The sequence below is a fragment of the Scomber scombrus genome, chromosome 15, assembly GCF_963691925.1.
Source record: "Scomber scombrus chromosome 15, fScoSco1.1, whole genome shotgun sequence".
Taxonomy (NCBI): Eukaryota; Metazoa; Chordata; class Actinopteri; order Scombriformes; family Scombridae; genus Scomber; species Scomber scombrus.
The window spans coordinates 10,424,102-10,450,504 of NC_084984.1; the positions used below are offsets into that span (position 1 = coordinate 10,424,102).

Sequence of the window (26,403 nt, forward strand, 5' to 3'; positions counted from 1 at the left end):
TGCCATGGTGAAACGCTAACCCCTCTAAATGCTCTGTCCAGTAAACAACGCTTGGCTGAACACATGCCAATGGGGGAGCCTGGTTGAGGAAGGGGTGAAGAGGGTGAACGGGGCGACCCAGCTGACGCCGTGGAGAAAGGAGAATTGACCCCTGTGAAATGGCTTATTAAAGTGCGGCGGTCACTATTCTGGGGGGCCAACGCAGGACAAGGCAGCGGGAGAAACTCAAAACCCTCTTTGGCAAACTGAGCACTGTGCCAGCCACAAGCCGCAGACAAGAAGCCGCAGATTCAGAAGATGCTTTTATTGGATGTATTTACATAGACAGAACACGCCACATGCATGAAATACTGATGACAGATGCTTTTATTTTCCTACAGGACTAATCATGCAGAGTTTATTTTATCTCACAACTGGATTATGGGTGGAACAGGGCATGAACTCTTCCAACTATCCATCCTTTTCTCCCTAAATACAATGCTTTCGGACCCATGTATTGCTCCATTTACCTTTTAAATTGATAAATGAACTGCACTTTGGAGAAAGCCTGTTGCAAACACTGGAGCTGCTGAAGGTTCCCATGCTCCCAGGCCCCCAAGGGAGTGGCAAGAACAGATGTGACGTCTAAACTCCCCCGCTTTGCCTGTCCCTCCTACCATCAGTCTCTCCTTCTGCAGCTTGTAAAACAATCCATCTTCCACTTGTAAAAACATTACTTTCTACCTCTATCACCTCTTCCCATAACTCTCACTTTAATCAACACAGAAATAAAATTATCCCCTGATTTTGTACTGCGATAATTGCATCCAGTCCTAATTGATGGTTAAATGTGATACAGGACCGTTAGAGTAATCTAATGAGTGCACTGTGCCCTTCAATCTGTCGTTTCATTTCACTCTCACTACCCCTTTTCACTGACATACACACTTTATAACACACACACACACACACACACACTGATAGACACGCACCAATAAAAGGGAACACAGGATCAACAAATGAGGCAGAACAGTATTCTTAATCTGTGTTATTTTACTGTTGAGTTTTTCATCTGTTCATTCTTGGCATGTCAGATGAATTCACCTTTGTTTTTTGATTAATCGCCTGGGCAACAACGCCACCATCTGGTGGTGTTTTTCCAGAGCCTGTAGGTGCATAGCCTGTTGGGTAGTGACTATAACTCTCAGTTCAGACATAAATTGTTTTTTTTAATGTAGAACAGTCCTTTTTCACTTTGTAAAGCCAGACCAGGAAAACACAGGTGTGATCAATACATCATCAGTGACTTTGTTCAATTGCTTACTTAATTGGAATGCAGCCCTCGTTGATGTCATCAGTGACACCTGTGTTTTTCTTGCTGCAAGCCAAACGATACATGGGGAAAAAAGCTTGAAACAAGCCTCAGCTTGAAATGTATCAATCCCTCTTTTATTCAAGAAGTTTTGAATTAGTCTATGAGACAGTTATTTTAAAAAAAATACTACAACCCCAATGGTTCAAACAAGCACCACAGATCTTCATCATGTCCATCATCATGTCATGTCAAGGCAGCAAACACAAGAATACATTTTGAGGAGTGAGACTAAAATAGCTCAGAATTGATGTGCAATATGTGTTAAGTATTATATCATAGGACATTTTAGGTATCAGTAACCATGACACTTTCAATCTGTTCCTTTCTGTTGACCTCTAGAAGACTGAACCATGCAAATAGTAAGAGATATGAAAAAGCATGTTGGCAGTGGGTTTCTCAGGCAGTCAAAGGTCTGTTGAACACTGGTTTATTATGAGGGGATGTGAGAGATTCTCTGATAGGAGATGTCCCAACATCATCCTAATCTTTGCATCCTGTAAACCCATGCCCACACCTGCCCGTGCAATCTTTCCTATCACTCTATTAACCACAGCTGAGTGGGAGTGTGTGAGAGAGAGAGGGAAAGAGAGAGATTTTCAAAAAGACAAAGAGAAGGGGGTTGCAGACCTAAATATGTGTTATTTCCCTCTCTGGGTATTCAGAAAGCTATCTCTATGCTGAGCTCCTATCTCAGTCATCACACGCCTGCCAAACTCGACAGCTGAATACAAGCCTACATGCCTCAGTAACGATAATGCTATCGTTTAGAGACCCTGTGCCATTAACAAACCGCAGCGTTCAGGTTGATATGCAGAGGCTTATAAGGAGGTATGACAGTGGTTAACCAAACATTAACCACTCTCCTGGCTTTCCTGTAATCATGGCCTTAATGACAGGGTAGGCAAAGTCTCTCAGGACAAACAAACATTCTGTCACTTTGTCACAAACTGGCACTTACATCTTTAACTCAAGCAGTTTAGTTGCAACTGCTGGTTTTTATTTAAATGTCAAAGCTGATATTTAATATAAAAAGGCATTGTCTGTAAATTTAAAACTGGATATTTCCACATAAACTTTTTAAAATGTTTTATTAGACATTCATACAAACCTTTTAAATCGTATTTCTAGGTATAAACTCTTCAAGTTTGAATTACATTTCAAAGAAACAACTAATTCTAATTTCCTTATCTTATTTGAATTTTTATTTTATTACCACTGCTCTTGACGCAGTACAAATGGAGTTAAGTAAAGCCAGAACATGAAATGAGAAAAGTGAGCTTTGTGGTTGTGGTGTGTATCTATAGGCGGACGTGCAGGTGTTGTTTATTGTGGTATATGTGTAAATGTACGTGCAAAAGGGCAACTTCAGTAACAGCGCTTCACTCCAACTTACTTTTGTGCATTTTGTTTCAATGTAAAGCACTTTTTTATTGCAACTGTGTATTATCCAATACAATCCCTTTTGTTATTACACTTATTATTTTTGTAAGTAATGACTGCATTTCTTATTGAGCAGCAATAGCTGAAATCATGTTAAACAATCAATGTATTAATGTATTAGGCTACATCAATAGGGTCCCTTTCATGTTAATCCTACTATGAAAAATGATGTACTACATTTTGACAAGTTGTTACAGTGTCAGCAGATACAAGGGTTCATACAGATACTCAACACTCCTCTCTTGCACCAAGAGGACGATCTACGGGGTTTTAGGTGTAAATGTGAAGGTCTGTTTCAACCTGCCCTGTGGCCCGTAGTCTCCAGACACAGTCTGCTAGGAGGATAGGTTTCGGTTGACAAGTCTGAGCGAAAGTGGAAGAAAAGGAGGTGTGTGAACAAGACATAAATCTGCTATATTGTGCATGTTTGAACTCTGCACAGAGAGTCTGTGGTTTCTGTAGTTTGTGATGTGAAAACCACGGTTCTATTTCCTTTAAAACAAGGGATGTCATGAATTTTCACATGAAGTTTATATAACTGAACTACATTATGTTATATGGCCCAAGACCTCGTAGATTGTCCATGATAAGCCACCCAACTATTACAAAGGATGAGCATATTACATCTGTTATTGCTGAATATTTTTAAAATATTCTGAGTATTAATTGTTCATTTGGATACATACTTAAATAATGATTAATTTAGTAAGAAACAGTCCCCTTACTCAAATATTATGACATATCTGGGCAAATAGAATTAGCTACAAGTAAAAACAGTAAACTGTGCTGATAAAAAAAGTTAATAATTAAGTGCCACCATGTATAAATAAATACTACATAAATAATTGTATGAGTATTTACTTCCTGTTAGATTTGTTCCTTTATAGAGCTACATTGGAAAATTATATCAAACTTCATAAAAATTCCCTTTGGTAAGTATTGGTACTTGTGATTACAGATTCAAAATCGGCAATGTCTGTCATCAATTTTTAATTTTGTGTGACTTTTCCAATGGTGAAGAATAAACCATGCCTTAATTTTTAGATGGCATCAAAAAGACATTATAAATATTACTATAAGTATATTGCTGTATATTCTTTATCAGTGCACCTGTAGGCCAATAAGCTTATAGGTGTTATAGGAAGATCTTATCTTACCAAACATTGGTATTTTTTCGATGAGGGTTAGGTAGTGTCTAGTCACATGTTGCATTGTTTATGTCATTTACCAGCAATGAATCAGGGTGTTTTTCCAGTAATTAACAGAAGGCCTATGTGACAGCCCAGCTCACTTGGGTATTTCAGTAAACAGTGGATAATGTGTACATAACACTATAGTGCCTCCCAGTGGACGAATGTCATGTTCACGTGCCTTCATCCCAAATGTTTTTTGGCTCTTATCTTTTGGGTTTTGGGTGTTATCTGTAGGTCTATAAAGAATTACATAAGAAGCTTACTGTAATCTTGTGTTGCATATGCAGTACATCATTACTCTCAAATGTACACTGATGTGATTTGTGAATCTTTAAAAAAAAAAAAAATGATTCTATTGGATTCTGTTATCTCATTGAATAAATGTATATATCTCAAGTCTTTTAATAAAGTGTAGCCTATCCATGACATGACAAACTTAGCATTTAATTGTGGACAACCCTTCAGGCAGACATATTTTGGCATGCATCTAACGAACTGTACATGTCCACTCTTTGAGAACAGGGTCAGGGATATGGCTTGACATTTCAACATTTCCCTTTTTTGAAACCACCCTGTAACTTTCAGTACCCTACACAGCAGTGTCAGCACAGCAGTTAGAAAAGATCATTTATACTATGTTAACTTCCTTCGTATCTCGGGAGCCAGGCCTAAGAGTAAACACTGACAATCAATATAATTTGAAATGACCCTTTACTCATCTGTTGTGTTTTATATATTTAAAAAAAAATCGGATTCAGGTTTCCATCTGGATTCCAATTTGTCTGACTACATGGAACAAAAACATTTGTTTTTGTAAACTGCTAACAAATATACTGGAATTACACACACCGAGCACTGTATTAGGAACACCTGTGCAATCTAATGCAATCCGATATAACAGCTCTTCCATAAATTCTACTTTTATTAGGCTTACATATTTTCTGTTTTTGTTAATATTGTCAGAAAGCTGATATTTCAAGTTTATGTTTAGTGTTGGGTGGTGGTGGTGTACTGGAGTGAATACTATTTAAAAAGTGTTCTCAATATTTTACTATTATTATTTCATTGTGTTAATTATTGGCAGTGTTGGGGAATAACTATGTAACAGCTTACATAATTTAATTACAAAATACATATTTCCCCCCATTTTTAAATATTTAACATGTTACTGAATACATATATTGGTAATTTAATTATTTGATATCAATATTTTAATATATATATATAGTAAATAAATCATGATGTGGACCTTATTTGGATCAAACATGGGCTTAAATGGTGTTGCGGTACCAATTAAGCCCTTTTTTCATAAAATATCTTTATTTTATATTTCAAATCTACATGAACTAATGAATACATTTTCAAATGAGAGATAAATCTTGCTTTGTAAGAAACTAGTAATCTTTAACCTATTATATTTCCAAAGTAACCCTGAAACCGACTCTGGAACTCACTTCCACCGGACATCAGGAACTTGAATTCTTTCCCTTTCTTCAAATCAAGGCTAAAAACTCACCTATTCAGACTTGCATACCCCACTTAATATGAACTGCAATACATCACCTTACTCTGTATTGTCTGTTCTACACTCTGTCTTTTATCAGTTTTGTTTCTAATTGTTTTGTTTATTATTTACTGTTTTGTTTACTAATTGTACGGTGTCCTCGAGTGCCAGAGTGCCTTCAAATAAAATGTATTATTATTATGATGATGATGATGATGATGATGATGATTATTATTATTATTATTGCATTATGTATTTATTGATCCAGATAAATACACAGAATGGATCTTTAAAGAATAAGCCCCGCCCCTTGATGACGCAACCGTTGTTTGGCCCGTGACGCTGCTTGTACACGTAGCCTAGTAGGATGTGTTCATTGAAGATGGTGGCGGTGTGTCAGACGCACTGTCCGGCTCATTTGTAAGAATATATTTATATCTGTACACATTTCCTACATCGGGTAAGAGTAAATATATACCATCGTTTACCATGTTTTCGTCTGAGCGGTTCAATCTCGCGTCTGTGGCACATATTAAACTGTTATCCCTGTAGGTAGCACGTAGGCTAGTTAGCTAGCAATGCTAACGTTAGCCGACCAGGCACTGAACCTGTTAAAATATCCTCGACGACCTGTGACCGCTCGGTGAAAGCCCCTCTCTGTAGGTGTTGTATGTGTATTAAAACGGGGGGGAAGTCATTTGTTGGCTTTGCTTGCTTTTAGGAGTCCCGGATTCGGGGTATAATAGGGCGACTTTGTGGACATCAGTGCTCAGGAGGACATGTAGATTAATGCAGCGGCACCGTTAGCTCAAACATGGACCTCTGCTCGGAGGGAAGCTTCATGTGTAACCTTAAACTTAATGTTAAGAGTCAGCTGCTGGGTTGATTTTCAACAAGTGTTTTTTAATAATAACCATGAAGAAGTCGGTAGTGTTTTATATGCAAGAGACAATCTGTATGAGCTTGAGTTTTAATGTTGAAGTTAGCTTCCGATTGGGGCTTGAAGGGTAAAGTTAAGCTTAACAATATTGTTATATCTGAATCTAATTCTCCATTACTTCACCACTTACTATCATGAAAGAGTGTTAGACATCGTAGCCGGCTGATTAAATCCACTTTCTGTTTGTTAAATCTTTATTTTTTGCTAATGAAAACAGAAAGAAAAGGATGATTTTGGTTATTTTTCTCCCCCCATCCAGCATACTTAAAACTCACTATGGTTATATTTGTTAAACCTGGACTATTTTGGTAAGGAGACTCTGTCTCATTAAATACAATTTCAAATTCACGAAACCTTTATTTTATTTGTGAAATATGAAGAAAAAAAGGGGCAATGTCACTGATATTTCTCCACCATGACTGCATTAGACCAAATAAATTCAGATTTCACAAGTCTTAAAGTGCGTTAAGGCTTGTCAAACACTATTTTTTAAGTGTAAGTGGTGAAAAAACAAAGAATCAACTGCTTAATATCAGTATTTATATTTCCCCTTAACATGCCCCTTAACCCCGAATCGGAAGCTAACTTCAGCGTCGTTGTTAATGCTAATTTTAGTTTACGTTTCTTGATGAATTTATAACCTTTTTGGTGCTTTAAAGATCCGGGTTCACGTATCAGATGGTAGTGGGCATCTGGCAACTTGCCTTTCTAGCTCTTTCTGCTAATTACCTGCCCTCTTAAACATTGCAAATGCTCCATGTCAGTCTGTGTTAGCTTCCCTTTTACTTCCCCCTCTGACAGATGAGTCTGTATCTGAAAGGCAGAAATAATCTAATCAGGACACAGTCAGCAGTTTTGTTTTTTTATGATCACAGGTTTGGATTTATGGCATCTTTACTAAAATGACTTGCCAATAACGTTAACAACAATCAATAAATAAAGTGTTTACCAGCAGGGCAGCCTGTCCCTGCTTAAAAAAATGTTTAGAGTCTAGTGTCTGCTACTCAGTTCAATTAATCATTATTCTCTTTATCTTTAAGGATCAGCTGTTCTTCTGCTGTCTCAACTCAAGAAATAGCCATAGCTGCAGTGGCAACAGGCTCTTCTGTTAAATGTTTGTAGAAGCAACCGCATTCATAATTACCACCTTGCAAAATCTGTAGGTGATCCTGAGGCAGGTGTTGTATTAATACATAGTAGAGCCACACTCAGACATTTCAGATTTTCTTCTGCTATTGTAAAATGACCTGTTTCAGTGATGTTAAATTATGAGTGTGGGTTTGTGACTTTTATTTAAACAATTCCTAATTAAAATAACTGATTTTTTTCTTAATATGTGAAATACTTCATTAGTTTCTTTACCTGCATAATTTCAGAAATGTGTTTTTATATGATATAGATCTTATTGTTTGAATAAGACAAGCTTTTAAAGTCAAAACCATTTAACCATTTAAAAGAGTTCACGTTGAAAGTGCCACGTTGTACGTTGGGTTAAATAGGATCATCGACTACTACGCAAATAAAGGTGTGGTAAAGACCATCAGTGAAGCAGCAGTGTTTCTTTATGTTAACCACCTGCCTCATTCTCTTTTCTCTATCCAGCCACGCCTGACTTCAGCCTCTTCAGTGACAGCTTGTAGAGTGACTTGGTCCTCGGACCTCTTAGCTCTGCAGACATGCAGCCCCCTCCTCGGACTGGAACTCCCGGAGCCTCTGGCCCTCCTCCTTCTGGGCCTAATATGTTCCGCAGGACTCGGCCTCACAAGCATACAGCAGCAGCCACAGCCTCAATGCCACCTGCTACCCAACCCATGACAGACCCTTTTGCTTTTGTCAGAGCTCCTCCCCCTATGGCCGCGGGTGGACCCCCGACAATACCAAACAGCAACCCTCCACCAATGCAAGCCCCACCCAACACCATGTACTCTCAGGCTGGCTCAGGTCTGTCTCCACAACCACACACACTGGAGGGTGTCCCTGCTGCTCCACTTGGTCCGCCACAGTCCTCTCTGCCAGGGGTGACCTTGTTCAACCCTCACGGTGCAGCATCACCTGGTGTCTACCCAGCACCAAGTCCCACAGGATACGCGTCCCCACATACTGAGCAGGGCTATTTTAATTCAAGAGAACAGATGCCACCCATGGCCACCGAGCCCCAACCTGTGGCTTCACCCCCAGCTCCTAGTCAGACACCTTTGAACCAGGATTTTCGAGGACAGCCTCCTCCTCAGCCTGTGCCCTTCCAGCCAGTGCCTCCCACCGCCTCCTCTTCTCAATGGCCCCCTGATCACGGAAGTCGCCCCCCTTCAGTTCAGAACTATTTCCAGCCTACAAGTGATCCTCCATCACAGCCTTTTATTATGCCACCACAGAACCCGGTGTACCCCTCCCACGCCCCTTCACCCCATCACAGCGCCCCTACACCCCCGACACAACATGGACATTCCCAGACCCAGGCTCCTCTTCCTCCCCAGAACCCTTTAAATGCCCCCAGCTATCAATGGCCCGATCCAAATGCACCTCAGCCGCATAACTCTCATTTCCAAACTCAGAGTTATTTCAGTCAGAGCTCTGCATCCCATGACTCTTGGTTTAACCAACCTCCACAGGACTCAGGCTACCACCAAATGGGAACTGGATTTGGCCCACCTCAGCCTCAGCCCCAGCCCCAGCATGACTCTCCTGGATCTCAACATGGGTCCAACGCTGGGCCTGGGACTAGTCCTGCTCCTGCCCCACTTCCATACTCTCAGGAGTCTGGTACAATCTCAATGTTCTTCAAAGATAATGATGTGGAAAATGAGGAAACACTGGCTGGAGACAGAAATAAGGCAGTGAATGGTGTCCCTGAATCCTTTCAGCATCACAGTAACCCACAAGCTGCTCCACAAGCCTACACTGGCCATGCAGACGCTCCTCTGGATTATCAAGGAGCTTCTCTGCAAGATCAGTCACACCTACCTTACATGATTGATGTTAATCATGCCTCACAAGGAAATACCCAAAAGCCCCCTGATTCCCAGTACGACCATGTGGAGAATTTGGAATGTGTCCCAAACATGGAGGTATTACCTAGTGAAACCCACGGCAGCCCTCCTGCTGCTGCTGCTGCAGCCCATGGAGTAGACACATTTGAAGCTGGTCCTAACTTAGAGACTCCAGATTCTATTCCACGACCAATGAGATCTGCCAGCGTGTCGTCCAACTACAGCAACATGAGCCATGGAAGTGGAACCGGAACCAGCACTCGTCGACACCAGGGGGTAGTAGGTACCTTTATTCAGCAGGAAAGCCCTCGTCTCACTGATGAAGCTAACCTATCCGCTGCCGCTGGAGGCTACTTTGAGCAGATTGACACTTCCCCAGCTGGAGATACGGGTGCACAACAGAGCTCCGTGGAGCAGATGTGGCCTCATACACCTAGCCCCCCAAAACCAACCGGTATCTTTCAGGCCAGTGCTAACAGCTCTTTTGAACCTGTGCGCTCACATGGGGTAGGAGTGCGTCCCGTTGAAGTTGATAGAGCTAAAATGGTAGCGGAGGGTGGCGGCGATTCTGTACCCGGCAACCTGGAGCAGCCACCAGATAATATGGAAAATATCTATGGGCCAGGACACCCCTTACCTGCTGGGGCTGCGAGTGGTGCACCCCATCCGACGCATCCAGTGGTTCATTCTCACTCCCGACCTTCATCCCGTGCTTATGTTGCCAGTCGGCCCTGTGAGAGCCCTGCCACAACTCTGTGGGCTCAGAATGATCCTACTAGCTTAAGCGCTAACATCCTTCTAGCTCCTGCTGCTCCAACAGTTCTTGCCCCTTTACGAGAGCCAAGTGCTGATGTCATCCAGCCTCCAGAGGATGGCCCATTGGACCTCCAGCCTTCACAGAGAATCCCACCAACTTCACAGCAACATTCAGAGAACCTTGAGAACCCACCAAAGGTGAGTGAGGCCGAGCCAGCTGACTCCCAAGGCAACCTGGGCTATGCGTCTCTCCTGGTGGCCGACTCGCTCCATCAGCCTGTTTTGATTGCCCCACCGGTGTCCAATTACAATGTGATTCCTCCCAGTACTCATGCTCAAGCAGCCAGTCAAAGTAGCCTTAGGGAAACTACCCCGCCTGTGAGATCACTCCCACAAGGGCAGGGTACCAGTCCCTCTCAGCCACCTTTAGTAGCCCCTAATCAGAATCCACTGTTTCCGCCTGGACCAATGAACTTCAGTACTTCAGCCTCTAACCAGGCTCCGCTCAATCTTACTCGAGACAACACAGAAGCAGCAACATCAGAAATCACAGCTCCGCCGCACTCTCAGCCTGTCCGCCCTCCTCTTTCCAGGGGCCAATCATTGGCTGGAGACAGCCACTCTGCTCTTCAAGTTAATCCACAAGCTTCTCTCATGACTGCTACTGTCTCTAATCATAATCAACCATCAAATTATGAACTGCTTGATTTTTCTATGCACCAATCACAAACTCAAAACCAAGCATCTGGCCATCCCTCTTCTTTACACGAGTCTCCACAATCTAGTAATGGATTTTACTTACAGGTCACCAAAGATGCTCAGCAGGGGTTAAGAGTGGAAGGGAATGCCCCTGTCCAGACCCCGGCCTCTTTATCTACTCCACAGGTACCACCAGCACCCTTCCAAGCAGCTGCCATTTCACAGCAGCAACCAACTGAACCTCCTAAGACATCAGATTCTCAGGCTGCACCACAGGGACAAAATGATGCTCCTCCTGTTCCAGTGAGTGGAGCACAACATCCCCCTGGCCATTATCCACCTCCAGCGCAGAGGCCGCCCACTGCAGGGAGTGTCCCTCCTTCTGCTGCTCCAGGGCCTCCAGGGCCTCAGGGGCCAGTTCCTCCAGGGGCCTCACAGCCAGCTCCTACAGAGCCACCTCGACCACCCTCCTCTGCGGGCAGCCAGCACAGCTACGGGCCCCATCCTGCAGTGCCAGGGCAGGTGTATGGAGGCTATTATGGTAACTATGGAGAATACCCGGATGGCAGAGCACCTTATCCTCCTGGCCAGTACCCACCTCAACCTGGGGATCCTAGACTACAGCAATATTATGTACGTGGACATTCTTTTTCTTTACATTAGCAGCTATTATCTATAGATTTACATTTGAAAAAGCATAATGATTAACTGCTGCCATGAAATATAAAACACCAAATTTAAATCAATGTACAGAAAATCCCTCATTCATGTTTTTATATTTCAGGATGGTCAGTATAGGAACAGAGCAGATCCTTGGTATGGAAGATATGAAGGGCAGAACCCAGCCTACCGTGATCCAAACTACCAGTACAGAGAGCCTCAGCCTGAGCGACCCAGCTCCAGAACCAGTCAGTATTCTGACAGACCTTCATCCAGGTCAGTGAAACTGTTTCTCAGTTGAACACCATTTTCAATACGAGAATTATTGTATGTCAAGTCCGCATTGTTTTCATTTCAGTCTTTTTTTTTTTTATTATGCAGTTTTTATCCGTCTCTCTTAATTAAGAAGATATTGAAAACTAGTTTGGGAATCCACTGCAGTGAGTCGACCTGTAAAGTTCACCTTTTATATGCTTTCTCTTGTAGGCAAGGCTATCCTGAGAATTACCCCAGAGCAAACCGAAGTGCCTATAGTTATGCGGATTATGCAGAATATGCCAAGCACTATAATTATGCAGGTATGAGCCATATAGTTGAAAGCTATTATCTATGTCTAAATGCATTTTCCTCTTTTTGTTCTCTGAATTTATTTTAAAAACAGTTAGTTCCCAAAACGCATTAATTTTTCTGTGTGTATAAATGTTTTTGATATGAATGTCCCTCTTTTCTGTGGAAAGGATACAACTATGGACAGTATGACCCTCGATACAGAGGATACTATGATCAGTCCTACTGGTATGATGACGCCTACAGAGGCAGAGATGGCTACTATAATCAGCGTCCGTATACTGGCAGGTATGTAGAGAAAAAAATGTTCACACTCTTAAGTGGCCCATGTGAATGAAATTGTTGCTACTACATTGAAGCACATTTGGTAATAGAGTTGTGTAAGAATGTGTTGTTGTAGTAACATTTGTGCTGTTATGGTGTATAGTTCCCCTTAATTTATACTGAACATGTATTTTTGAAAATGGACTTAAAACAGAAGTTTAGTAACTAAGCATTTTCAGTTTAGTTAAAATGTTTTACTTCTGATGTGTTTGTGACATTTATAACATTTTGCTTCATTTAAAAAAAAAACCCACTGCATTCCTCTCACAGGAAAGAAGGCTACGAAAACCAGTGGATGTACTATCCTGGTTATGATGCCAGTTTTGATGATGAGTACCGTGGAGAAATGTGTGGAGATGAGTTTGACCGACGCAGCATCCACAGCGAGCAGTCGGCACAAAGTGTGCACAGCTCCCATAGCCAGCACAGCAGACGAAGCAGCTTCAGCTCACGGTCTCAACAGGTAAATGTGCAGAATCTCCTTGTATGCGTTGACGGTATTATCTGGCTCATCGACACACACACACATACAAGTTAGGTTAAGGCCTGTCATGTTTAAAAAAAATACAGTTCTTGCAGGCTTCATCACTTGCTTTGTCTCTAGGTAAGAATATACAGGTTATTGACAAATTATTATGATCTATTGGTGTAATTATCACAATGACATTTTTATATATTACCTACTTATCTATTACCTGTACTTACACCACATAAAATACAAGTTTGGGCACTAAAAATAAATCTATCCAATTTTAGTTTGGGTCACTCTGAGCAAAAGACATGAATTCCACTAAAAGGTTCTGACTTGACCAGCGGAGCCAGAACATATGACATTTAATTGGATTTAATTTTAAAAACTAAAACCTATTATGTGATTAACTGCGTAACTCAATTTGCTGAAACATGTTAAAGCAATTTAAGCTGCTTTTTCGGACCCTTTAGTAAAGTTTTATGTTCATAACAGACGTGTGAATAAGACCTAAAAGTCTCTTTTATGTTCATTGAGGAGAACTATATCAATCATTCACGCAACATCACTCACAGTGTGAAAACATTCACTGCTAATATCTGATTGTTTAACAGTGGTGAAAGTGTGTAAACTGTAGAAATACTGGGAGCACAAAAAAGCAGTAACAATGTAGGAGCACACATAAAATCAGACTTATGTTCTTAAATCTATTGTTCCAGTGCATGTTTGTTGGTTCCCCAACTCACCTACCTCATTTAACAGTAGTCACATGATCAACACTCACAACCAATCATATGAATTCTGATCATGCAGGGCTCAAAAATTAGCACCAGCCAAATGCAAGTGGCTAGTAGATTTGTTTCACATAGTAGCCAAAAAAACAGTGGTAATCTATTTAATTCTTGTAACATTTTAAAATACACCAGCCATTTTGCCGGTTGACATAAAAGTTAATTTTGAACTCTGTGATCATGGCTTCTACTCTCTACTCATTTTTCCCTTTGTTATTAAAGATAACTTCATCCAGAATTAACAAATCAGTACTCAAACTGCCTTCAAACAACCAAATTAGCAAGATGAGTATTCACAGGATTTATTTTTAGCCTGATGACAGCATGTCAATTAATTTGAAGAACAGGGCCCTGGTCTCAGATGCTCAGATGTATCACACTTAACAAATGGCTAATTCTGCTCTCTTGCAATGAGTTTTTAAGTTCATAAACTGGCTGTTTGCTTTTATGATTTATTTATCTTCCTATCTGATTATTATATCTGCTTGTCCTCCCTCTCTTCAGAGCCAGGTGTACAGGAGCCAGCCTGACTTAGTGTCAGCAGTCTATGACACCACAGCATCCACTATGGCTGTGGACTACTCCTATGTACATTACCCAGACCAGACTGACCCTGCACAGAACTGCAGTCAGTACATGTTTCCCTCTGAGTACAATGCAGATAGCACTTGGAACGCCCCTGAACAACGTAAGTACACAATCCCCAGCTTCAACAACGTTGCCATTTCGTGGACAGCACTGGTTCATGCTTTTATCTATCCTGCTCTTAGCCAAACTGATTTTTCCCCTAGCTCCCCCTCGTCCTGCAACCCCAGAGAAGTTCACTATACCCCATCGTTGTGCCCGCTTTGGACCCGGTGGTCATCTGGTCCAAGTTCTGCCCAATCTCCCCTCAGCTGGGCAGCCTGCTCTCGTTGATATTCACAACTTGGAGGTACGTTTTCTATCAGATTACATTTAAGTTTAGTTATAAACTAGTCATAGTTTAGTTTTTGTCCATTGTGTTGTAGAAGAATGATTTCATTAAAAGCTAATGAGACAGTAAGAAAGGAGTTAATGTTTCTGTTATAGCATTTTGATCATAAGTGGAAAGCACAACAGAGTTGGGTACCCCTAAACTACAGGCCTGTCCTACTATGTTCCCAAATAAGGGATGTTAAAAGAGTATAATTATTATCCGGCTTGGCTACATCTAACAGACCAAGCTGTATTTTGACATACTAAAGTTGGAAATGGCTGATGAGCCTTTCAGAAAATGTATGGTTTATTTTTACCAGGACACGATAAATACAGACAAATTTAGGATTTATAACTAAATGATCTGATCTTACGCTTAAAATGAGTTTTAGATACTAAACACCCTGTTACACCTGTAAACATAACACTGACAGTCACTCAAATTTAGCACCGTGACTCCTTCAGATTTAACAGATTATAGATGTATACAGCGTGTAAAGTCAGCATAAAGTATAATTTTGAACTGTGTGTGTATTTGCAGACCATGCTGCAGGATACCCAGGACCAGGCAGAACTGCGAAGCTTCCCTGGACCTCTTGTTAAGTAAGTGTATTCAGCCCTTTTTTAATCCCTCACAAATAGCTTTGAGTCACTCACCTTTAAATGAAAACGCTGGTCATATTATTTATATATTTATTATTATTATGCCCCAACCAAGCCCATTTCTTCCCACTTCAGTCATAATGGTGTAAAATGGTTATATAGTTTACTTTTTTTATTTGTGGTTTTGATCTTCTTATGGTATTTGTTGACAATAAAAAATATAAACTACCCCTTTACATTGATCTCTTAATAATGCCACAATTATGTGTCCATGTCAGGTATAAATGCATACAAGATTTTCTGCTGCCTTGTAGTGTGTTGATATCAGTATGTTAAAAAAAAAGGTAGCATTAGTTTTATTAGTCCCTGCCAGCCTGTGTCACATCTTGCATCCTGTCCATCAGGGAGGAGACCCATAAGGTGGACGTGATCAAGTTCTCCCAGAACAAAGCGCTTGAGTGTTCCCGTGACAACAACCTCTTGGACAGAGATTCTGCTCGCCTACTTTGGGACTTCATTATGCTCCTCTGTAGACAGAACGGGGTAAGACTGTGCAGATGTAACTCGCAATCTCTCACAAAATCAAAAGCATGCTTTGTATATTTGCTTGAAACAACTTTCTCACTGTCTCCTTATTAAGACTGTGGTCGGCACAGACATCGCTGACCTCCTGCTGAAGGAGCATCGGTCTGTCTGGCTGCCAGGCAAGAGTCCTAATGAAGCGAACTTGATTGATTTTAACAATGAACCTCTGGCACGAGCTGAGGAGGAGCCGGGAGCTGGACCGCTATCCCTCCTATCGGATACCTTCATGACTGTGCCAGAGAACGTTGGCAAGGAAACTGAACGCTTCAGGGAGCTGCTGCTGTTTGGCCGCAAGAAGGTGAGAAATACCCTCTTTAACTGAGTTATGTTCATGTTTATGTAACTAGTGTGTTGTGAAATCTAAAATGTTCCATCTTGTCTGTGGAATAGGATGCACTCGAAGCAGCTATGAAGGGAGGCCTCTGGGGCCATGCCCTGCTGTTGGCCAGTAAGATGGACAACAGGACACATGCACGTGTCATGACAAGGTAAAGTGATTTATAAACCTGCTTGTATCGGTATTCTATGATCATTTGTACAGATTTATAGATGTAATTTATTTTGTCTCTCTCTGTTGCTTAGGTTTGCCAACAGTTTGCCTATCAATGACCCTCTTCAGACAGTGTACCAGCTGATGTCGGGGAGGATGCCTGCATCAGCTACTGTAAGCATTGTTTTGACGTCTCTCTCTTTAACCTCACATTATGTTTTTCTAAATTGTTCTGAAGAAGTTGCTTAGGTGGTATTTCTCAAGTGTGTATTTCAAGAATTTTGTGTCTTTATTGCCATCAAGTGTTCAGTTGAGATATTTATTGTGTTCACACAGTGCTGCGGAGAGGAAAAGTGGGGCGACTGGCGCCCTCACCTGGCCATGGTGCTGTCGAACCTCACACACACCCTGGACCTGGATACTCGGACAATCACCACCATGGGTGACACTCTCGGTACGATTGCCCCAAATAGGCTGTAACTCAGAAATTGAACTAAACAGCGTTGCATGCTTGGCTGCAACAAACACCTTACATTCTGTCTGCACTCGTTTTATGTTGTGACAGCTTCCAAGGGGCTGATTGATGCGGCACACTTCTGCTACTTGATGGCTCAAGTTGGTTTGGGAGTTTTCACAAAGAAGAGCACCAAGATGGTTCTGATTGGCTCCAACCACAGGTTAGAGGCAACAGCAGGCACACACAAACGTTTTAAGGGGACTTTTTTATGACAATTAAATAGCTTGGAAAAAATATTCCACACATGTAATCATATCTTTGTCTCTTTGCTTCAGTTTCCCCTTTTACCAATTTGCAAGCAATGAAGCAATCCAAAGGACTGAGGCCTATGAGTATGCTCAGTCTCTGGGCTCCCAGCCATGTTTACTGCCTAATTTCCAGGTATGTTTTTGTATTTACTCTGTAGTAAATTTACCAATAAATGCACAGTTTGTCCCTTGTATATGTGTACTGAGTATATGTATGGCATAACACATGATTTTGAGATGGTGGTCCCGAGGAATGACACTTGTCTATTCTCTTAATTGTCTCTCATTAGGTGTTCAAGTTGATCTATGCATGCCGCTTGGCTGAAGTGGGCCTGAGTGCTCAGGCCTTCCACTACTGTGAAGTTATCTCTAGGACTGTCCTCATGCAGCCATCCTACTACTCTCCTATTTTTATTAGCCAAATCATACAGGTATGCACTCACTCTTTGTTCCTCCTCTGTAGAATCATTACAGATACATACAAGGTTTAGCTTTCTGACAAATGTAAAATTATGCCATTTGTTGACAGATGTCTGAAAAGCTGCGGTTCTTTGACCCACAACTGAAAGAGAAGCCAGAGCAGGAGCTGTTCAATGAGCCTGAATGGCTGATCCACCTCCGACAGCTGGATGGACAGATTAGGGTGAGCAGGAGTCAAAGTATTTGTAGTTGTGTGTGTGTGTGTGTGTGCGCTAATTATGGAATTATGGAATAATGGAAGTACAAACAAAGAATTTTAAAATTGAGCAATTTGTCTTAGTTGTATTATTTAATATATGCATTTCCAGGGTCACGTTTGGACTCTTGATTGTAGAAATAGTTGCAGATGTTGGACCAGAATGAATTATTGTTCCCTTTTTTAATTTGAAAGGATTTCAGAAAGGACATTCCTTTGTTTTGCTTTTTGACTCAAATTCCTGATGTAAGGGTTAGGGTTGTCATAAAAAAGATTTCACAAATGATTCTGTCCTTTTTATTTGATGTAGAGATTATGGATTTCACATATTTGAATAATTATTGGTACCTTGTCTCTTTTAGACGGGGGTGATTACTTACAATGCAGACAGAGCAACTCCTACACAGTTCACCTGCAGCAGTCCCAGCTCTGACTTGGACCAGCCCAGTCCACCTGAACCTTACACCATGCCGCTGGAGCTGGATGGCCCCACCCCTGACAACCCACTAATGAGCTCATTACTACCAGGGCATCCACCACAGGGAGTACAGCTGATGCCTCCAGGTGTGTGTGTGTGTTGTAGTGTATAGGTATGCCTTGTCTACATGGGCCCATGGAGCGGGGCCCTTCCTGCATTCCATTGCAGGAAGGGCCCGGCTCGGGCGGCTGTGGCTCAGGAGGTAGAGCGGTCGTCCACCAATTGGAAGATTGGCGGTTCGATTCCCCGCTCCTCCAGTCCACATGTCGATGTGTCCTTGGGCAAGACACTTAACCCCAAATTGCTCCCGTTGCTGTGCCAACGGTGTATGAATGTGTATGAATGATTAGCTTCCCCTGATGTGCAGGTTGGCACCCTGCGTGGTAGCTCCTGCCATCAGTGTATGAATGTGTGTGAATGGGGTGAATGAAATGTATTGTAAAGCGCTTTGAGTGGTCGAAAAGACTAGAAAGGCGCAATATAAGTACAGGCCATTTACCATTTACCATTTACCATTGTCCATCGGCACACATGCATACAGACACATACAAATGTGTGTCTGTATGCATGTGTGCCGATGTTCTCATTTTTAACTTCTCTGTACTCTCAGCCAGATTCAAGATGCAAAAGATCTTATCTCTTCAACCTTTTTTTTTTTCTAGCACCCACCTCTATCCTCCAAGATGGGATGGCCCCACCTCAGCCCTTACCCCACAATGATATGCCCCAGTTCTACCCAGTGCCCCCCGTTGGACCACCAGGACCCATGTCAGGCTACCCTCCGCAGGATCCCGGCTTCGCCCCGCTTCCCTTCCAGCCTCAACACGACCAGCCTGAAATGTATCCAGGACCTCATCAACAGCCGTGTCCCCCACCTTCTCAAATGGGCCAAATGTCACCACATATGCCCCCTCAGATGCCGCATTCACCTACACAGATGAACCACCCGCCACCCCAGATGCCACAACACATGCCTCCTTCTCCGGGGCACATGCCGCATTTTGAGCAGTCGCCCTACATGCCACCAGAGATGCAGGCGGCACAACCGATGCCGTCCTCCCCACACAGGAGCTCCCTCACACCTCAGAGGGACTTCTATGACCACATGGCTCAAATGGTCAGTATTCTTTGTCTTTCTACAGCATCGCAGTGCTTTGTCCATAGAGCATGTGCTTTTAGTGTTGCTGTGTAAATGCAATAGAGAATGCTTAGTAGTTTATCTCTTTTGGCACTGCAGGGTCCCGGAAGGCGATCCAGGTCTACTTCGCAGTCTTCGATGCATATGGTGCGTTTGTTTGACATGTTTAAATGGCTGAAATACACCTGAGGCTTTTTCCATTTTTTAAAAGATCTTTCTGTACGGCTTATTTGTGTTAGCGTTTGGTTTTAGAAACAACGTGGAGTAGATTGTCTTTGCTTTATCTTGGCTTACACATGCGTAAATACAAAAAAAGAGCAGCATGATTAGCTGGCAGCATATGCATGAAAGTTAGGAGCTCAACATCATCAAGAATTCAATTATAGAGTGACAAATGGGTACACAATATAAAAAGAGGGAAACTTGTCTGTCACACCATCAGATAGTATCACTACAATAATAAGCTCTTTCTAAACAAGGTTTAAAAGAGCAGAATATACAGTATGTTATTCTTACCGATGTTGGTTTACTGGTTTAAAGCCTTCAGGACGCCGTTCTCGCACCACCTCTGAGTCCTCCACTCACTCTGGTGGAAGAGAGCGGAGCAACTCAGCTATCAAGCAGGCCTCTCCACCCCCACCTTCTATTCCTGAGCAGCCCCGCAAAGAAGAGGCCAAGAAGGCCAAGAAAGACTCCCCGAAAAAGGTTCATATTCACAAACAATAAGCATTCAGATCTTTAATTAGCACTCTACAACGTTCATCAGTGCAATTTCCTGTCTTTCACACGCAGACTGGTGGTGGCGGTGGTGGCGGCGGCGGCAGCTGGCTGAGCTGGCTCTATAGGAAGGGAAAGAATGAGGCTCACCTGCCAGATGACAAAAACAAATCTGTAAGTTATTCTTGCTGTATGCATTGCACATGTCTGATATTAGCACTCCTATTAACATTGGTGCACAGGTTTTGATCATTTATTTCCACACATGACCAACACCAATTAAAAATGCAATGTTACCTGGTGAAATGCAATGTTACCTGGTAATGGGTTAGGGTTAATACCTGGTGCAGTGAGGTTTTTTAATGAACATTGCTTGTTGACTGCTGAGTGTTGTGGATTGTTTGATTGTTGATCGATGTGGTGCTTTGCACTTAACTTGTACTGCCTGAGTCTGCATGTTTCCTTGATGTATGTTGGCTGTCTTGTGTGAAGGTGACATTTAATTTCCCCTCCAAGAGATTAATAAAGTACTTTTATTCTTTTTATTTCAGATTGTGTGGGATGAACAGAAGCAGAAATGGGTCGACTTGAACGAGCCAGAGGAGGAGGTCTCTAATGTTAAATAATAAATAAATAAAATAAGTGTACAAGACAGAATTTTTCTTGTTTGTTGTTTAAACTGGAAACGCCTTAAAGCTTTATAAATCAACCAGTTCTGATGTGATGTTTTCTTTAATAATCTGTTAGAGTAAGCCCCTCCCACCACCACCTCCTGGGTTCCCCAAAATGGCTCCAATGCCTGGCCCTGGAGGACCTGCCGCACCGGGTGGTGGTCCTCCTGTCAACATGTTCTCCAGGAAGGCAGGTGAGTTTGGGGGTTATTCATGGTGTTTTTTGGCTTCACAAACACCACATTTGACTTTGCATAAGTAGAATCCCAAAAAGTGATCAAGGACCCCACATAATAAAATTGTCTTTAAATCAGCACACCTGATCATTCACACCTGCAGCTTCTTTCTTCTCAGGCGCAAGGAGCAGATACGTGGATGTTCTGAATCCCAGTAGAACGGTTCAACCAGGTGGATTAGCTCCTGCCCCTCCTGTGGACATCTTTGCTCCTCTGGCACCGATGCCCATGCCCGCTAACCTATTTGTGCCTAGTTCAGGTGCGTCTAAAATGATCTTGTCTCAGTTGCTAAAAATAAGTTGTCAGTACAGTGATTGAAGTAATGAAATATTTGTCTTTATCGCTGGTGCAGCTCCTGACGATCAACAACCTCTGGAGGGCAGCGAAGGAGGAAATCAGGAGCAGAATTCACCAAATACCAGCGCTGCTCCACAGGTATGTATCACTCTGTACTGTAGTGGTGAATTAATGGCAAAAAACATTGTCACCCTAATGCTTAAAATAACTTGTATATTAAATATGTATCAGCTTTTTGATCTAATTCTATTTAATTCATTTTTAGTAATTTAGTCAAGAAATGACAATGCTGAAGCTCTACTTGCACTTTTAATCCGTTCAGATGTTCAACCCGACGTTGCTACCACCTGCCCCAGAGGGTCCTCCCGTGGCTGATGGGTCACAGTCTGGGGAGGTAAGACAAATTGCTCCTGTCAGCTGGCAGAGTAACAGTCTGCTACTGTAGCTATCACAGTGCCATCATGCCACCACTGAAACATGATGCTCGACACCTAACAGCCAGCGCGTGCAGTTTGCTTATTTGTATGACTGTGAGTTAATGTAAGAGAACATGAAAGAACATGCATGCATGTCAACTTAAAATCTTTTCCTCATAATCATGCAAAATGCGCAGCCTCGATTAAAAAAATGTTATATCTTTGTTCCATTTGCTGTTTTAATCTAATTCTCTCCATGTCTATTTTTTTTACAAGAACCATCATTTCCTAACTATTTAATTTTCATTCTGAACTGGTGGATAGTGGGAACAGATCTAATCCATTGCATGGAATAATATTAATGTGGGTTTATGGTTTGTGTTTTCTTTTGTTTTTTTTTGTTTTTTTATTTCCCTCCTGCTGTCTTTAGCTCTCACGTTCTAGCTCAATGAGTTCTTTATCACGCGAAGTGAGTCAGCATTTAAACCAGGTACCTCTAGCAGGGCCTTGAATGGTCCACTCTCACCCCCACCACCCCTCCACCCGCCTGCCACTCACCTACTGTAGCTCAACACATCACTAGCAGCACGCTTCACCATTTGCACCTGAAGCTTTGCCATCCATCCACCTCAGGATGTCTGCCTGCTCACCTGCCTGCTGTCTCCAGCATTACTAACTTAACTCTGAATCTGTAATTGATCACTCAACCTGGAAAATGATCAGCAATTTTTAATTGTTAATTATTTTTAGCAATGCTAGCGGTGTGTTTCTATTAATGGCAATGTCAGTCTGTCGGTCAGTCCTCCACTTTGATCCTGACTCTTAGCAACTATTGGATGATATTTGGTTCAGATACCACAGTGTTCTGCTGACGTTGTGACCCCCTGACTTTTCATTTACAGCTGCCCAGCAGGTCAAAATTAAACTTATCCAGTGACATATCTACTGGAATGATTGGTGCAAACATTTACTATTCTAAGTGGATGAATCCTAACAACTTTGGTGATCCCCTGACTTTTCCTCTTGTACCACCATAAGGTCAACATTTGTTGTTTTGAGTCAAATGTCTTGCCGACTATTGGATGATTGCCATGAAATTTGTTACACACTCATGAAACCCCTCAAGTTACATTTTACCAACTCTAGTGATTCCTTAACTTTCTACCTTAACATTTGTACAATAAATCAGCTCAAGAGCAAATACCTGCAAAACTAATTACACTCCCAACATCCTCAGCTGTACTTCTTCTAGTCCTAATTACCAAGTATTAGCATGCTAACATGCTAAACTAAGATTGTGAACATGGTAAATGTTATACATGCTAAGCATCAGCATGTTAGCAAGTCTGATGTTTGAATTGGCTTAAAGCACCGGTTTGCCAAAGTGCAGCCTCACAGACCTACTAGTGTGGCTGTTGACTCTGAGTCTTGTTTGTACTTGTGAACCATGTATTTCTCATGAAAGTAATCAGTTAACATTAGAGCCACAGATCAGAGAGTGAAGCATGCTGGAGACTGTTGCTTATTAACTCCCTTGCGTGTTGTCATGGGAGCACACAGCTTCATTAACCCACCATAATGTTTGCATGGTTACTAAAACAAGTGAAACAGTGGTTTGTAATGCTGCCTCACTGTGGATCCAAATCCCCTTTTCCATTACCGTTCATCTCTTTCCTTGGCTTCTGTTTTATAATGTTTTAACCAGAGAGTGGCATTGGGAGTGTAGCTTTTTGTACTTAATGGACAAAAAACAAATGATTATGATCAAGTCTCTCCCCATGCCACTCTCTCTCTATCTACCAACAGAAATAATCATATAGTAACAAAAATATGCCTGTCTTTTTTGCAGAGTCATCCTGCCCAGGGAGCTGCACCCACTGGAAGTGTCACCTTTTATAACCCTGCACAGTTTGCACAGGTAAAGGTTTCACATTCAGTATCCTGTTTCTGTTGTAAAAGGCCTTCTCACTCCTCCCCTTTTCTTTTCACAATCTTATTTCCTTGTTCTTGTTTTTTTTTTCTTTTTTCCAGACAAGTGCACCATCAGGAGGAGGACTCCGCTCTGGTCGTTTGGGCGGCCAACGCCAGTACCCAGTGATGAAGTAAACATCATCCTAGAAAGAGATTGTAAACAGACTTGTTGGATAGAGAGATATCCTACCTGGAAGTACATGAAGCACATGGACATACTGCTCTCTGTCTTAAGGACCCTTCTTTCTGCCTGCACCTAAGAAGAGCATAATCACAGTCTCCATCATGTTGGTCTTTGTCAAACAGCTTAACCACTCTCTCTCATCTTTTTTCTTTAGTTCAGTTATCGTCACAGGTGTATTTTTTTTATTTTATTTTATTTTTAACAGGCAGGGTGTTTCCTCGAAGGGCTTATTCCTGCATTCGAAACAGAAAACAGGCAGTTGTATAAAGGGTTTTAACACACACAACGGCTTATTCATGGATGCATTCATTCACAAGCTGTATTTTCATGTAGACATAATTTAGTGTACAATAAATATGTTGCTCCTCTAAGCTGTCCAGCTTCCCCTCGAACGCAACACTGTTAACTCTTAACACAATCATCATTTAGTTTTCCCTCTTGTGTCCAAAGTCCAGATGTCCATGTTCGATTGATTGATTGATTGATTGTGTGTGTGTGTGTGTGTGTGTGTGTGTGTGTGTGTGTGTGTGTGTGTGTGTGTGTGTGTGTGTGTGTGTGTGTGTGTGTGTGTGTGTGTGTGTGTGTGTGTGTGTGTGTGTGTGTGTGTGTGTGTGTGTATGATGGGTAGAAAGGAAGTAGCACCTTTTTAATTTCATATTGTGGACTTGTATGTGCATTTTTGCAGTTCTTCAGTGTTCTTCTGTCAACTGAAGATGGCAGTTTTGTGTGAGAATGAAAATTGTGTCAATAGTGCATCGTCTGCTGTGTTGTTCGCTTTCCCTCAGTCGCCCTCCAGTAAAAGGAAGGATGTTGGATGACGCAGGAGAGAGAGACACTCGGAGTCGGCTTCGCGACCTGAGCGTTGGAGAAGGTCTGCAGTGTTAAGGATGCTGCTCGTTTCAGATATATTATTTTTATGTCCTCCTGCCCGTCAGCAACTTCTTCACTTTAAAAGACATGTCAGGGTCTTTTCGTCCAAGTTGGGCTCAAACTTCTCACCTGAGAAATTTGACAATATCGCCGAAAACAAAGGGTGACTTCAGAACAGCAGGAATCGGGATTGAAACCGCATTTTAAATGTTGCTAAAAAAATAAATCTATCCAAATATTTGTATATCAGATTGATTGTATTTATGAGCTGTAGGCATAAAAGTGTGTGTGTGTGTGTGTGTGTGTGTGTGGAGAGCAACTAATTTTTTTCTGATTAGCTTTGATGAAATGCATTTATGATTCACTAAAGATGACATGGATTCATATTCTGATCATTTGTATCGGCCGCTTCTGCAGACAAATAAATCTTTATCTAAATTGTGAAATGAGAACTAACTGTACTCGAAATACTTCCTTGTCATTTGAGTTTACTAATATGATTTTTATTTTAATCACTTGTCATCCCAAATCCCCTGCTTCTAAAAAAAAAATGTTTCAGATTCGGTGATTTTTGTAGACATAAGTTTATGATTTTAAAACTTCCCCTTTTGCTGAAGAGAAGCGATTGTTTTGCCCGATGTTTTAGAATTCCTTGTGTAAAACTCTTGACATAAAGCAGTGAATACAACAAGTAAATACTAATGGAAATAAAGGTATTTTTGCGCCCTGTAGCACTTTGAAAAGAGATGTCTATTGGTTTCATTCATTGCAGAATTTTTTGTGTTTGAAATAAAGTTACTGTCATTAATGAAATGTGAAATCTCAAATGCATGACTAAAAAAGTATTTTGTTGTGAGTTGAAACAGTCACAAATCCAGTGAAGTTGCCACATTTTTCTTCACCTATGAATGCAGATGTAAACCCAAAATAACTCCTTGATCTATAAAAGAAAATATTATTGGCAGCATTATCAAAGCTGAAAGAAAGCTATCCAGAAATAAAAATCACTGTTGTATGTTGGAGATTCAGAGCCAGGCAGATACCACATGATACCTCTGAGAAAATCTGAGTAAATGAGGCTGTGCCAAACATTTTTTCCCACAATGGGTTGCCATATCAAATATGTGAAGTAGATGAATGTCCAACACTTTCTGGATGAAAGAAAATAGTCATAATTCAAAGAAAAACACTATGTATATGTCAGATTTTGCTAATTCTCATGTTAGCATGTTAAAATTGATTTAACTAAACACTGCTCAAAACGCCAAGTACTGCTGAGGCTGAAAAAAATGAATTTTTTTTCTAATGATGGCTCAAGTTAGGGGATCATCAAGGTAGTAACAACTCATCCTGAGGGGAACATGAATGCCTTTAAATTTCATGGGAATTAATTAATCCAATATTCGCTGAGATATGAATTCACCCAAAACCACAAATGTGAACTTCATGGTGGTTCTAGAGGAGAAGTCGGGATCACCAAAGTCAGGATTCATCTTCTGGGAATCATGAATGTTTGTGCAAAATTTTGTTCTACCCCATCGTGTAGATGTTGAGATATTTTAGTGAAACTTTGACCCGCTAGCAATGCCTCTAATACAGTCAGAGGATCATCAAAGTCGGAAGGATTCACCCTTTAGGGAACCGTGAATGTCTGAACAAAATGTA

General features: G+C 41.5%; 1 protein-coding gene across 1 annotated transcript; it reads left to right on the forward strand.

The window, feature by feature from the left end:
- Nucleotides 1–5,844: 5,844 nt before the first annotated feature.
- On the forward strand, nt 5,845–25,540 carry sec16a (SEC16 homolog A, endoplasmic reticulum export factor). Its single transcript, XM_062434224.1, has 32 exons — nt 5,845–5,951; nt 8,034–10,372; nt 10,979–11,506; nt 11,658–11,809; nt 12,020–12,111; nt 12,271–12,388; nt 12,695–12,887; nt 14,189–14,372; nt 14,476–14,618; nt 15,183–15,244; nt 15,649–15,787; nt 15,885–16,127; nt 16,220–16,317; nt 16,412–16,493; nt 16,656–16,773; nt 16,885–16,996; nt 17,112–17,217; nt 17,375–17,515; nt 17,614–17,727; nt 18,123–18,324; nt 18,901–19,355; nt 19,476–19,523; nt 19,917–20,081; nt 20,169–20,267; nt 20,645–20,701; nt 20,841–20,958; nt 21,119–21,259; nt 21,353–21,435; nt 21,620–21,691; nt 23,563–23,631; nt 23,745–24,395; nt 24,497–25,540. Exons 2-31 carry the CDS (start codon nt 8,108–8,110, stop codon nt 23,817–23,819), a joined length of 6,474 nt encoding a protein of 2,157 aa, XP_062290208.1. The 5' UTR covers nt 5,845–5,951; nt 8,034–8,107; the 3' UTR covers nt 23,820–24,395; nt 24,497–25,540.
- The last annotated feature ends 863 nt before the right edge of the window (nt 25,541–26,403 follow it).

Excerpts from the sequence above, each read along its gene's own strand:
- sec16a (XM_062434224.1), top strand. The coding sequence starts at position 8,108 with ATGCAGCCCCCTCCTCGGACTGGAACTCCCGGAGCCTCTGGCCCTCCT. Across the intron at positions 17,218-17,374 it reads GTTTACTGCCTAATTTCCAG|GTGTTCAAGTTGATCTATGC; the intron begins GTATGTTTTTGT and ends GTCTCTCATTAG. Across the intron at positions 20,268-20,644 it reads CAGATGACAAAAACAAATCT|ATTGTGTGGGATGAACAGAA; the intron begins GTAAGTTATTCT and ends TTTTTATTTCAG.